The 15,623-nt window shown below is 32.8% G+C and overlaps 1 protein-coding gene across 3 annotated transcripts in view; it reads right to left on the reverse strand.

The window, feature by feature from the left end:
* Positions 1-932: 932 nt before the first annotated feature.
* LOC138329463 (sodium- and chloride-dependent glycine transporter 2-like) overlaps positions 933-15,623 on the reverse strand; it is a 30,369-nt gene continuing 15,678 nt past the window's right edge. For all 3 annotated transcript variants that reach the window (XM_069276481.1, XM_069276483.1, XM_069276480.1), the window contains exons 7-16: positions 14,914-15,046; positions 14,328-14,462; positions 12,684-12,787; positions 12,163-12,287; positions 11,700-11,812; positions 11,174-11,302; positions 10,517-10,616; positions 10,037-10,146; positions 9,291-9,467; positions 933-9,005 (exon numbers count right to left, since the gene is read on the reverse strand). In XM_069276481.1, the coding sequence (XP_069132582.1) occupies positions 8,853-9,005; positions 9,291-9,467; positions 10,037-10,146; positions 10,517-10,616; positions 11,174-11,302; positions 11,700-11,812; positions 12,163-12,287; positions 12,684-12,787; positions 14,328-14,462; positions 14,914-15,046 (1,279 nt within the window). In that variant the 3' untranslated portion in view covers positions 933-8,852. The remainder of the gene's footprint in view (positions 9,006-9,290; positions 9,468-10,036; positions 10,147-10,516; positions 10,617-11,173; positions 11,303-11,699; positions 11,813-12,162; positions 12,288-12,683; positions 12,788-14,327; positions 14,463-14,913; positions 15,047-15,623) is intronic.

The following is a 15,623-nucleotide window of genomic DNA, read 5'->3' on the forward strand; positions in this document are numbered from 1 at the left end:
GAAGAAGTCGTTTATACGGAAATAGCCAAATTGGCCCCTTTTGACCCCGCCCCTCAGGCCCCCGGGGGGTCAGCCCCATTATTTGTACAATTTTGAATCCCCACCCTATAAGGATGCTACCATTGCATTATGGGTGCTATACCATGCTTAGTTTCAGAGAAGTCGTTTATATGGAAATAGCCAAATTGACCCCTTTTGACCCCGCCCCTCAGGCCCCCCCGGGGTCAGCCCCATTATTTGTACAATTTTGAATCCCCACCCTATAACGATACTACAATTGCATTATGAGTGCTATCTCATGCTTAGTTTCAGAGAAGAAGTCGTTTATATGGAAATAGCCAAATTGACCCCGCCCCTCAGGCCCCCGGGGGGTCAGCCCCATCATTTGTACAATTTTGAATCCCCACCCTATAAGGATGCTACCATTGCATTATGGGTGCTATCCCATGCTTAGTGTCAGAGAAGAAGTCGTTTATATGGAAATAGCCAAATTGACCCCTTTGGCCCCGCCCCTCAGGCCCCCGGGGGGTCAGCCCCATCATTTGTACAATTTTCAGTTGGTAGCCCATAAGGATGCTACCAGTCAAATTTTGTTGAAATCCGACCAGCGGTTATGGAGAAGAAGTCGATTGTTGACGGACGCTGGACGCTGGACGACGGACGCCGGACGCTGCGGTATCCCATAAGCTCACCTCGGTCCTTTGGACCAGGTGAGCTAATAAAAAAGTCAAATTTATAAAATAACTGACTGACTTCAAGGGCCTGATTGGCCAATATATGCATGTAGTGTTTATATGTCTTTGTTTCATTCTGTATCTGAACTCGGGTGACCGCTAAGGCCCATGGGCCTCTTGTTTTCATAGATACAGTCATGCAAGTAAATTTACCGTAAAACTAATGATATTTTTTCACAAACAAACAAACAACGAACAGTGATTTAGCAACTTTAATGACATGTGTACAACAATGCAAAATGCAGTCATTACATTTCGGCAGCAATTCATACTTAAAAATTGACGTAAATATAACACCAAGTTGCTGTTATTTGATCAAACTTAAAACTGAAAACCTTCCAGGAATGAACTCTGGCAATTTATATGTAGCTTGGAGTAATAAAAATGCAACACAAGGGAAACTCAAAAGTTGATTTCATGGTACCTGAATGAAATTTTTTTTCTGAATTATCACAACACGGTTTACTTGCTAGTATTGTGTTATGTGGAGTTCATGTATGTACACAACACTACACAAAAACATTGAGAGTTTGCTGCTTATGATAATTCCCACTTTGCATGTTACAAAGTTATCTCCCTTGTAGGTAGGTTAACCATCGAGAGTTTGATACCAAAGTGCTGCTTATGATAATTCCCACTTTGCATGTTACAAAGTTATCGCCCTTGTGAGTATGTTAACCATTGTGACGTCGTTATTTTCTGAGCAAAACTCTGGTCGTTTTCTATGAAAAATATGATGTGATGCTTCCAAACACATTATTACCCACAAGGGCAGATAACTCTGTATATACAAATACAGAATATACAGTCCTCAATGAATTTGATGTTCACGTTTGTTGTCTCATTCTTGAAACTTAGACAATTTGACACGTAGCATTATTTTGAATTAGTGATCCATTATTGGGTATCACAGAGTTATTGAACACTGGTATGGAGTTTGTCATTTTAATATTTTTGTCTGAAGTCCAATCAAATCACCAAGACATTCTGGATTGCCTTTTGTTATTATCAATAATTATCAGCTATAAAGTTTTGAGCACTTAAACATCAAGGTTACCTTGTAAAATGGCTTTTATGGCAAGATGTTGGGTAGATAGTATATGTAGCAACAGTAAATGTTACATAATAATGCTTGAGATTATTGAGAAACATCAAACATGTTCAGCCAAACATAAAATCCACATTAAAAAAAAAACTTCAAACGTAATTTTATGTTCATTAACAAAATCAATGGGTGCTTCATACCATTAGACAAAGCCTTCTCTTAAACCTATCAGTGCTAGATTTTAACACTCAGATAGATGTCGAAACAAATCATCATTGATTATGTCTATACATATCCAGATAAATTCCATCCAGAACATTGTGTTTGGGTTGTAGTTAGATATGTAGCAACAAGGTAATCACCATTTCTTTTGGTCACTAGAGAAAACAAACATGATATATATATATATATATATATATATATATCAATAAAATAATAAAAATGAGCACTTCAACCAGGTAAACTGTATTATAAAGACTATTTACATTATTAATTGATCGCTGTTCTGTGTTCATAAAACTGCCTTTATAAATATTTAGCTACAAGTATGCCATGAACAATGGCTTCTAAATTCAATACTTGAGTAGATGATGGGTGATGGGAAAGAAAATTGTAATATTTGGAAGATTAAAGAAATGTCTACCAAGGCACGCAAGAAATTGGATTGTCGAACAAGTGGACAACGCATGATTACACCTATATTATCAGCCACAATATCTATAATATAACAAAGCAGATAGTCCACAGTTCTTTTTTTGGTTATTTTCTTTCACTTTTTAAGTTGGATAGGAACATGAACACTTAATTTCGGACTTATTTAGAGACGTTACACCAATATTCTTTTTTTTTTGTGTAAAGCTAGTTATATGTATACTGAAGAATATAGAAAAATTCAAAATCACCAAAGGATAGACATCAAAGATATACAAAATACAGAAATAAAAGAAACACACATTTGGAAGGGACATTGAAATCAATTACCAAACAAAAGCAGTTTCAAAAAAATTCAAATTTGTTCGTAACATTTGTTGGCTTACACATATAATAAAACTTTTCTGTAAAATTGCATTTAATTTTAACCCTTCTCTTGATAAACATGAAGAGAGTTTTAATAATATTACTATACCATTATGTACTGACAAGTTCCTATACAAAAGTACTTAATAATTTTTTTCTTGATAAATTACTGATTTTGATTAATCTTTTCTATTTTAACCCGTGTTGGATTCACTTTCCATAACACATTTTATAAATCACTTGGAGGTAGGTTTTAGCATACTAAGTATACAACCTTAGCATAAAAATTCCGAGGTATGAATGGTGGTCTATTTAATCTAATGTGTCTGTAAAAATGCATTACCAAATAACTATTGTGCATGTCTACAACAAAGTGACAATAGAATTTCCAATTTTGCATATAACTTAAATCTTTAAATATATAAGTTAAAAGCTTATAATTTTGACATAAGACAGTGGAGAGACCACATTTTCATAGGATGACTTTGCAACTATGTCAATTTTGCACAAGCTCCTTGCATGAAACTTATTACATCACCAATCAAACATGAGTCTTTTAAATCATTAAATACAGAACATGTATTATAATTATTCATGTCTATTAGCGAAGTTAAAGATTTGAAATTTTATTTGTCAAACCTTGGTTAGATGAAGGTCACATGGGAGCTTCATGCTTGCTTTTTTTTATCTTTTATATTTGCATGTCAGAAAATGAGATTCACACTTTGTATAAAAAGTAATACACACAGGATCAATTTATCACTATCTGAATTATGTTGCATTATAAAGATAATTATATCTATTATGATAAAATCATGTGTAAAGAAAATACACAAAAATAAATTCAAAAGCAATCTCTAATGTAAAATGAATGAACTACATGCTATAATTAAGTTGAGCAATGTTTCTTGAATTCATTACAGCTGCGGTTTTAAATCTACAGTGAATTTTGGCCTTGTGAAGCATATAGGCTAATGTTAAGTCATAGTTTAGACTAGTTTACTTTAAATTCTACATTGTTCAAGCCATCATACTCTCCCATACATTACAATGTAAACTCCACTTTCATTAATTAAAAAAACAAATCTATCTTTTGTCAGGGCAAGAAGGCAGCCAGCCTATCATGGTGTCACGATTATTTGTAAGTATGGGAGGCTTTCATTCAAACACATGTTTGTTTAATACATGAAATGAATGGCTGAATCCTTGTATATGAGGAAAGGGAATCCATCTACAGTGTTATATTCAATACAAATATGATACTCAAATTCAAGTGCTATATTCATGATAAGTTGTACTAATCTCGCTCTAGTAGGTATACTGACACAACATTATGTTCTTAACAAAAGTCTTCAAAAGATAAGACTGAGAAAAAGATAAATGTTGCATGATAAAACATACCAAAACACAAGTTAAATGCATAAGAATATACAGGAAATGAGATCCATGATGAAGCAAGTGAATCAAAAAATATTTTTTTGAAAATGATAACTTGTAAATGAGTAATATTGGATATATACAGCAGATTTCAAAACAAGAGGCTTAAGAATGTTAATACATTCTACAGGCATACTTCAAGTAAAACCGTCAATCTCCATTCAAACTGTCACCACCACATAGAACACATCCATTGATATGAATTATGAAATTTCACTGAAAAATCCAGCTAGCAAATTGACACCACATATTTACAGACGTTTTCACAAATGCAGTTACACTGAAAAGTCATAGTCTAACAATTCCTGATGAGCTTCTTTCTAGATTATCCAGAAATGGTAAGCAACAGATTGTTGGATATCTGACTATACAGGTACTACTGTTATTTTATTATGTACATACAGTAGATTGTATCGGGGCTGTTCCTAAATTTTCTATGTGTGAGGGTTACAGTGAATTCTATCAAAGACCAATTAAAATATAACTTTTTTTAACGGCAAAATGAGGATGAACCAAAAATTGAGTGTCTTTTATCTCTCTGACATTTCAAACTCTGGAATAGCCCTAATACACGCGTGACGTGTCTAACACTATACAGCAATCATCACACTCATATTTGTACACAAATATTAACAATGTACTGCATAACAACTGTTATTTACATAACAATATCAGAAATTACATAACATAAATTCAGAATTGCAACAAAATGGATGCAAAATGTTGCAATATCACATTATCAAAATAGAATAATGTGTTACCATAGAAATGAAATCGAATGTAGCTGAAGTGTCATCACACACCCACAAACCTTGTTTATGTGCGGTGTGGTGCATCACTTCCTGAGAACACATTACGAGAGGCGAAGGCACGGGATATCGACCTTCTATCCTGATTGTTTACTGAAAGACATTGTGTATCAAGTCCAGTTTTGCATTGTTGAGGCTGTCACTAATAAAACATTCTGCATGAAATATTTCACATTTCCATGGCCTATACAATTTCTAGAGACAATCCTCTATGATCAATGGATGAAAACAATAACAAAGTATTTAAATAAAGACTTAATACAGCATTAGCAATAGTAGACATCACAGCGTCTGTATGTAAGAGATTTTGGAGATATATGCTGTATCATTTACGATACACAGTAAAAGCAACTAAGACTGGAGTAAAAGCACATCACAGTGAGAGAATATATTATCACCTTGTCAAGCATAAAGGACATATGCGACGAAAGGATCATAACAGTTAAAATCAAGCAAAAGCAATTCATTTAGACAGGAGTATTTCATTAAGCATAATTTTGAAATGAAAACATGCAGTACACTGCAGTAAGGCAACAGCATATATTTGATATGAAAACCCAACACAAAAGGAGTTTGTTTTGACAGAATACAAATCAAGCACATCAATGATATGAAAAGTTACATTAAAAATAATACTATAGTGACTATGTACACACGTTGTGACAAAAATAATGCTGCACAATGACCTATATAACCATAACCCATAAGATGCTGTTTGGGTAAGAAATGCCAAATTAGAATCTTTTGGGTTTTACTTTGAAGAACAATACTAAACTAAGTCAATAAAGCACTAGAACAATACTACAAATAATGTATATACATTTAAAAGGAGATTCAAGAAACCCAGATCTACTCCACAGAAAACATAAACACAAAATGATCAAATAATGTAACATTCCATGTGAAAATCGAAACTGAAATCTTCAACAAGTACAGAAATGTTTTTTCCCCAGTTTTAAATAAAATAATAAAGGTAGACGTATACCTCTTCAACATGGTTGTAGATATTTTGTACCACATTTCAAAAAATAAATACCAATTTAAAGCAATATCTAGAATATAAATCTTGAATAAAATTTTGAAAATATTCAATTCCAACATGAAAACAGAAAAATAGCACTAAAGTAAACTTTTCAACTAACAAAACCAAACTATAATGTTTAGTTTTGTATTCACTAGTGTATATATATATGATGAGCACTTTATGGAGATTAATATTTCTTGTACAAAACAAAAGTTAAATGAGAAATAAAATATCAGCACTTAATTAGAATAAGCACTTAAATAACAGTAGTACAGATGATAAACTGGTTAATAATACATGTAATTATGACCACAAGACATTGTTTTTTTTTAAATAAAAGGTCAACTACAAAATAAGGCTTCAACAATTTTTTTCAAAAAATAAAAGGTCTACTACAAAATTAGGCTTTCAACTATTTTTGTTTGTTTTGAAATAAAAGATGTATGGTTAGATACTAACATCTATAGCACAACTTATATACGGTATTACTTAGTGTAATTATTAGCGACTATTGAACAGTTAACAAAGTGTAGCACTAACTTCTTAAAAGAAAGAGATAACATGAAAATATATGATGGCGCTAAACAGAACTGTTACACCATATGTGTATCTAATCTCTAACAACTACCGTTACACCACTATAAATAGTGATACTTAGATTTGTGGAACAAAACAACAGCGACTACTACTGAAATTACCAAATAGTATAACCTACAGTATGTAGTAGCTCCATCCTGAGAAAACAAATAATCCATCATTTTTTTCCCTTATCAAATGTACTATTTGGTACCGCCAATTAACATTTAAACAAATTGTTGTAATGTTCGATTTAGAAAAGCACTTGTATATTTAAAAACATAATCTTGCAACATAATCTTACAACTTATAATATACTTAACAAAATTTAATCCAGAAATATTATATTTAAAGGTAAATAATTCAATAATCTCAAATAAAAACTGGAGAACATGAGATATGTAACTTCTACCAGCTCTTGATTAATACTGAATAAATTTATTGAGCAGAGTTTAATTTACCCTGGTATGCATAAAAACATGTTCTAAGGCATAAATGTACATCAAACATGAATAACTCCATCGTTACCAATGATCACTGTCTTTCCAATGAGGAACATTTCTGTGAATTGTACTTCACAGAATTCAGAGTGAACCAAGAATCAATTCACAGAAGTGGACAATTTGTCTACCCTTGCTAAAAAAATTATAACTATATGTACCAATCATACATAATGGTGATGAACATTTCCATTATCAAAGTTCGAATATCATTTTTACTTTGCCACCTCAAAAACATTTGAATGAGTTTGTATGTGTGTCTACATATCTTAACACAAGAACAGGTAATTTTTAATTTATAATAATTGACCCATTTAAACACTAACATAATGTATGTATCCAGTAGGGTCCATCTTTCTCAAGACATTCAGATCAGGGATCTACGTTAACATGGTCTGACCAAACTTTCAACAAAGATAACAAATGGATGTATATACTGCAATATTGGATGGGTGAACAAACATTTTAATTGAAATTAGTCACAAATTGATCAAATGGTTAAGGTTAGGAACGAAGACATATGATTACTCAATACTGCTTTAGGCCTATCTTCAAATGCTGTCAACCTGCAAAATTTGATTGGGGCTTATACAGTACACTGCCGAAAACTAACAGACAACAAATTTGAAGACAAGGTTGTTAATGTCAGAAAATATTTTTTAGAATTATGCATATAGAATGTTTCATGTAAATGCATAAGCATTTGGGCCTCGTGTATCAAGGATGAATCAATATCATCGATGATTCCATTGGCCCCTTTTTATACAGAAATGTGCCTCGTGAAACATAATGTGAAAATGATCCTAATCCATCAAACCAAAATCTACTACTGTACTTCTAGTCAAACAGACTGTTCCTATAATTTGCATGATTTTAAGTTTTTGAAGGCCCACAACCTTTCCAAAATGGCTATTAATTTTTAAAATGGTAATGTAAAACGAGACGAGTTGCAAAAATTTTCATAGTAAAATTCGTCTTATGTTTCAAGCCATCGTTCTAAATACAATGCGGTAGTTGACTATCACTGCGCCAGACGACAAAACAGCAAAATGACTCCCCACTGTATTCATACATTATGCAAAAAAATCTTGCATATGTTTGGTGTTGTAACCTCATCTTAATCCATCAGTATATATTTTCTTTTTTAAGAAACCTTTATATTTTGCTCCCAGAAGGAAGTGGGTCTTTAACAAAATATTTTCAATTCTGATTTCTGACTTTCAAACAAGCTCAAGGTTTTACTTAGCTCATTTGGAACTTGTATTTCCAAACCAACAACATCCTAATTTCCTGGACGTATGGCAATTTGTATTCCCTTGCATATCTGACTTGTGCTTGCAATACCTAAGGCTGCTGGGCCATTGGCATTTTGTACTAGCATTACCCAAGTGTTTTGGACTTGAGGCACCGCCAGCATCACCCGAGTGTGCGGAGCTCAGGGCAGTTTCTATCAACATCATCCAAGACTCTGGAGACTAGAGCATTTTATGAAAGCTCAAGACTTTTTGTACTAACACCCTTTGAAGGGACAGAGCTTTGGGCAGTTGGTGCAAACAATTAAATGTTTTGAACGAGGGGTACTTTTGTTTGCTGGCTTGTTATCAATTTAAACAAACACCAAGAGAAATAGACGAATGCGTTTGTACAAGCGTTTGAGTGAACCAGACTTTGCCAAGCATCACCCTGATCTGAACATCTTGATATTTAATTTTATATCTTTGTCTCAAATGGATTTGATGAAGAAAAATTGGGATTTGATATAGTGTTAGTGTCAGGAACAATCTCATCGTCATCCAATTTAAATGTAGGTACTTTATGGGCAGGCCCCCATTCCTTCGATGGTCTTAGTAAGTACCGGAATTTCTGAAAGCAAAGAAAAGAAGTTTCATTCACATTTATAAGGTTAAGAAGAGTTCTCTCCCTTACACTGCAAATCAATATATATAAAGCACTTGCAGTCATCCTACTTATTTATAAACAATTAATACTTTAAAAATTAAATCAAACAATGTGTACTAGTACTTCACCTATTTTCTGCTATTATGATGGTGAGAACTAGTTTAGATATTTTTTCTCAATCTTCGTCCATCTTAGAATTTACCTGGGCATTGTTGTTCATTGAGTAAAGAAATCTATGGTAACCCTTACCTCTCCTAAGCTGAGCTCTCCAGGTGCTACATTCTTGAGCTGATATATCATCAATGACACAATGAAGAGCATGGGTATAAGAGATAGGAGCCAACCTACTCCGTTTGCCCATACTGGGTACACATACTTGTCAAACTTCAGAGGTTTGTATTGAATCAGGTTGAATATCAATACACTCTGAAAAAGTAATTTTTTGAAAATTTAAGACACATTGTCACTGCTAGATAGGAGGGCAAATGGATTTTATTAGAAAATATGTACAAGTTTTATTCTTCACTTCAGGTTTATTCGTACTTTCCTAGTGTTAATTACTGTACACCAACTTATTTTCGCAATGACAGAATTACGCATTTTCATGTCCAATGAAATTTTCACTATGATTTAATTTCGTGACTTACATGCGAAAAATTTTTATTTTACAGTATAGATGAACAAATTTATCCATCTTGTAATCAATCTATCAATGCAGAGTTTACATTTTAAGGTGCAAAATATCTCTTGAACCTATAATCATTTATCACTAATCCTACAGCTGATTGGATTGGACTAACAGCCAATGATTTATATAGACTTTCAAATGCGATGGCAAGAAAACCTGTATGTGACTTAACCTCTGAATGATAATAAATTCCAAGGTTATGATTTAAAATTTCTATATCAATTATATCTACTTATTATTCAAGTAAAATTTGGTATATATCTTTTGAAATAAGAGTTGGCCAGAATGGTACAGATATAAAACTTACCAAGAGTGTAACAGGTGACAGGAACTGCCAGAACACTTTAAAGTATGTATGAAATGATCTTTTCTGTCTACCAATCATCAGTTCTATATCCTCGATGAATCTCTCCCCACCTACAATAGGATTTTAAATGAAGTCAAAAGGCACTGTAAATTAAAGATTAGGGAAATTTAACAACTGCTGAAACAGAATGTTATGTCTGCCTATAGTTTATTGTCGTTAAAATATAGGTCAGAAATATGATTACCACAATAATGGATTAGGGTGGACTGATTAACGTCCTTTCAACAGCCAGGGTCACAAAAAACTTTCATGCTTTAAAAGCAACAAATATAGTTTGATGAACTTCAACTCAATATTTACCTACTAATCAAAGATCCAACAGAAATACTCTACATTTGAGAAAGTGATTTCACATGTTTATAATTTTCTGTTACACTTATCACAAAAATACTACATATCTAAGATATTATTTGCACGTACCATATATCCATCCAACTATTATACATTCAAGGGCAGCCATCACAAAAACCATCCAACTTGAAACATAGGCATCCATCAACTGAAGTAGGTACATTCCGCCCTATAAAGAGAAGCACATTTATTGTATTACTGATTCAGTTCCTTACATGTCATTTTGTTATGTACTGGATTTGTAAAACTCTACATAGTCTAACTAATTCCTCTAATTGTTATATTTACTTTTAATGTCATTGACCTCAAAAAGCAATCATCACGGATGCAGAAAATTTTATTGTGCTAACGTCAAAAATGATTATGTACATTTCTTCATTTTATATATCTTGATACATAATCTCTTTAAAACAAAATAGGCTTAATTCATTAAAATATCTAACTGACAGAGATTCATAATAAATCATTTGTATATAAATTGCCTCCTTTTTTAACTAAAATTAATTTAACTGCTTATATGAAGCCCTGTAAGCAATGGAGTGGAAGCATAAAATATTTTGGGACAGTCCTTTGATCAAACTTTATTCTTGTCAAAATAAAAATAATATACTTTATTTATCGAGGATGGGTTACATGCTAAGCCAAAGGCTTAGCTACCACATGGTCTTCAGAGCAATTCAATACATTTGTTGATAATATGAGCTAGTGATAAGAAAGAGCACATACACGTGTGGTAACAGACAATCCACAGAGGAATCCCATGATGCAGACAACTAGTACAACCCAGGTTTTCTTACTCCTCAGCTGAGGGTAGGTATCCTGAATAGCAGTCAGCACAGTCTCGAGAAGGGCAAACTACAAAGTCAACAATAAATCAGTCATGGCTTTTGTTTGTTCAAAATTTTATTCATATGAACCTTAATTATGAAGAGACACCAGAAGTTTGCTTTCTTTTTCAGAAACATGTATCTAGAAATTTACCTAGAAAGATGAATTCTACATGCATGCAGACCTAACTAACATTCGTTATTCTATTGGAATTCTATTCAAAATATTTGAAGTCATTACTGCTAAATAATTTTATTTAGAAAAAGAAATCCAGAATCTTTTAATGTGTTTCATGAGGAAATGATGTGTTGTGTTTTTCAAACTTTCAGGAAAAGTCAATTTCGTGTAATTCTAAGATTAAGTAATTCCACGGACAGCCTTTTTCTAGCTTACTATAGTCAGTATGGAGTCAGTGGATAGTTACCTCGCTGCCCATGCCCAGTGTGATCATCATCACGAAAAACAGGATGGACCATAGAGGCGAGACTGGTAACCTCGTCACAACGTCTGGGTAGACAACAAAAGCCAGACCAGCACCTGAGGAACAGTAATATACAACATCCATGGTCACTTTCCAACTATAAATATGAATCATTTGGACAATTTTTCAATCTTAAGTTTATATTAAACTGAAAACTTCAATTCAATGTATAATACTTTTTCAATAAACACAATTTTTTTTTTTTTTTTTTTTTGTATTGGAATGTAGAGCAGTAATATACACTGTAATAATTTTCATTTTTTCAAAGATTCCAGAGTCACTGTTCTAAGTCTGATGGTGAAACCACAGCCAAGTAATGATAAAATTTTGTAACAAGAGAAAATGTAACGATCAGACTTGGGCTTGCACCCCGAACCTTGGACCACTAATCGAATGATAATGTTACCTTGGTCCACCACCTTATCTACGGGCATGTTCAGTTCCTGGGCGAGGTAACCGATGATTGAGAAGATGACAAATCCGGCAAAAATACTTGTGCAAATATTCCCTACAGATACTATCATCGCATCCCTACAATGAAAACAGAAGAAATATTTAGGACCACATTTTTGATGTTAAAATTTAATATCAAGATATCCTGTCAATTTTTTTTTAAATTCATATATTTCACTTTTTTTTAATGTTTTCATACTAATAATTTTCTCTCCACAATTTTTTTTTATTTCAGCATTTTAAAATTTGATCAAGCTTGCAATTAATGTATACTGGGCTTTCCTGGAGAACGCTGACCCAATTGTCTTCTGATGGCAACTTAAAGCAAGAGTGTCACGAATGTATTTATTCAATGAACTTTGAATAATCTATAAACTTAATTCTTTTATTTTAGAAATGATATTTGAGTCCTGCTGTCACCAAGATATTTCAAAGAGATAGCTCAGTAAAGCAGTAAATTGCTTTATAACATACTTGAAACAATTGTTGTGAAACTTGTTGTAACTGGACAGCGTGATGAGTCCTCCCCATGCAGGACTGAGAGCAAAGAATATCTGGGCTGCAGCATCTGACCACACCTAGATCAACAGAAAACATGACCATTTAACCAAACTTATGCACACTTACAGAAAATATCAGTATGAATATCATTTGATCCTGAGAAGTAAAATTCTCAAAAGGGTTATTTTTCTTTTATAGTGTACTTATTCCTTTTTCTTTGATTTGTTAAATACAAAAAACAATTAAAAGTTCTTATTTCCAATTCGGTGTCTGACATAATTGCCAGCATGTGTTTTAATGCGATGATATGCCTAAGGCGATTAGGCTATATATACATCTGTGTTTCAATGTGATGATTTGCCTAAGGCGATTAGGCTATATACATCTGTGTTTCAAGGTGATGATTTGCCTAAGGCGATTAGGCTATATACATCTGTATTTCAAGGTGATGATATGCCTAAGGCGATTAGGCTATATACATCTGTATTTCAAGGTGATGATTTTCCTTAGGCGATTAGGCTATATACATCTGTATTATAAGGTGATAATTTTCCTTAGGCAATTAGGCTATATACATGAAGGTGATAATTTGCCTTAGGCGATTAGGCTATATACATCTGTGTTTCAATGTGATGATTTGCCTTAGGCGATTACGCTATATACATCTGTGTTTCAAGGTGATGATTTGCCTTAGGCGATTCGACTATATACATCTGTGTTTCAATGTGATGATTTGCCTTAGGTGATTAGGCTATATACATCTGTGTTTCAATGTGATGATTTTCCTTAGGTGATTAGGCTATATACATCTGTATTACAAAGTGATGATATGTCTTAGGTGATTAGGCTATATACATCAAGATTCAAATTCTACTCTATATTAACCTATTCACCCCTGAAATTTTATATTGTCCAGCACTTGTTGGCATTAAATAAGGAATAATTTAAGGGACAAAAATAAGAAAATTTAGGGCTCTTTTAGGGATAAAATTAGGAATTCAGAAACTAAATTTCTTAAGTATGAAGTATTAAAAATCATCTGCAAAATTAAAGCTTTGTCATCCAGTGATACACACATAGATCCATTGGTTAAATGCTTTCACGGGACTTTAAAAACCTATCATCTATGAAGAGCATCAGTTCCTACCAAGTCTTGATCTAATAAGAATATTGAAATTGCAGCAAGTCTTACTAATTTGGCCCCTTACTCTTCTTGATTCTTACTTTGAAAACCATCTTAGTTACATTTTAGTCTCATTGAATTGTTTCAGAAAAGTCAAAACATGTTAACTTGTTTATGAATACAAAACATTCAGTCTATTAAAATAGGTCATCTGACCTTGCCTCAGTTGACCTAAAAAATAGAAATTTGCATTCAATAAAAAGTGTTTTTCTTAGGAATTCCCCTGGTATTTTCTACATTTTTAGGAATTTTTGAACAAAACTGATAAAAAATAAGGATTTTTTTAGGAATTTTAGGGACGCTAGACAGCCCAGATAATGGACTAGTCTACCCTTTGATTTAGATGAGTCTTCAGGAATGAATGGGTTATATTTCTCATCTCAGAATCTTTTGATCTAGCAATTGCAGAAAATATGACTCCAAATAAACCTTACCTTTGCATCACCAAGCTTGTCAAATCTGGGTGTTAGATAGTACTCAATTCCTACGATTGATCCGGGCAATGTGATTCCACGGAAGAAAAGGATACACAACACAACATAAGGAAACAGAGCTGTGAAATAGACAACCTGAAACACCAAATAATGCATGTGTTGTATAATCAACTACAGTGAACAAATGTTATTTTGAAGTTTAAGAAGTGACAAATTCATTAAATCAGTTTTAGGTATATAAAGGACATACAGCAGAACTCATCAGAGCAATCATAATTCTGCGAATCATGGCAGGTTGGTTTTTTTTAAAGGTTAAAATGCTAAAACAAGAGTACCACTAAATATATGTATATTTACGGGATTTTATTCTCTTTGAATATCTACTCTTCCACAAAATTCTCTGGCTTAAAACAAAAAGACATCTTATTTTTATTCTTTTTCATTCTAGAAATGTCCAGTGATACAATTGAATCAACATTGAATTTTTTTTTTAACAGTTGTAGATAATCTAAAGATTTTTTTTTACATATAAAGATAAAGGCATTTTTCTCTATTTACTTAGCTTTATCTACTTATAAGACTCTACCTTTCCTGTAGATTTGACTCCCTTACTGAGAGCAGCGAATGTCAGGGTCCAAGCTGCGAGGAGACACAGAGCAATTTTCCACTGGATATTACCCATCTCTTCTATACCAGTTGACATGTTGAGCACACCTTGTCTGCAGGTCAAAGCAAAAGTTTTATTTCAATGCTATATCATAGATGCTGAAATAAACAATATAAATCTATATTAATGAGACCATAGTTTCATCTGCTTACAATAACGAAAAAAGTACAAGACATGAATTCCTACCCCTCCATATTTAAAAGCAGAACTAGGCCGTACAAGATGGAATATGACATTGGTATATGTAACACATACTATATGCCACTCTCCTCCATACCATTGCATGGCAAAAGCATGGAAATCGTAATAATGTAACTTTAAGGTCTACTACCTTAGATTTTTTTTTAGCTTTAATTACTTAATGCAGGGGCACAAGGATATTTTCTATATTAGTTGAAAGTTGGCTTTTATGAAAATACATGGTGAAATAAAATATCAAAAATTGACAGTTTTACAATAATATCATATGATAAAAACCTCCCAATCATCCAAGAATATCATGTGGTGGATGAGAAAGATTCTTTGTTCCGTAATGAAATCCAATAGCCTGGATTAGCCACTGACATTGAACAAAATGAAAAATTTCACAAGCTATATCTAAAATTGACAATTTACATAATTTGGGAAAA

Source organism: Argopecten irradians, chromosome 8 (assembly GCF_041381155.1).
Source record: "Argopecten irradians isolate NY chromosome 8, Ai_NY, whole genome shotgun sequence".
In the NCBI taxonomy this organism is placed as follows: Eukaryota; Metazoa; Mollusca; class Bivalvia; order Pectinida; family Pectinidae; genus Argopecten; species Argopecten irradians.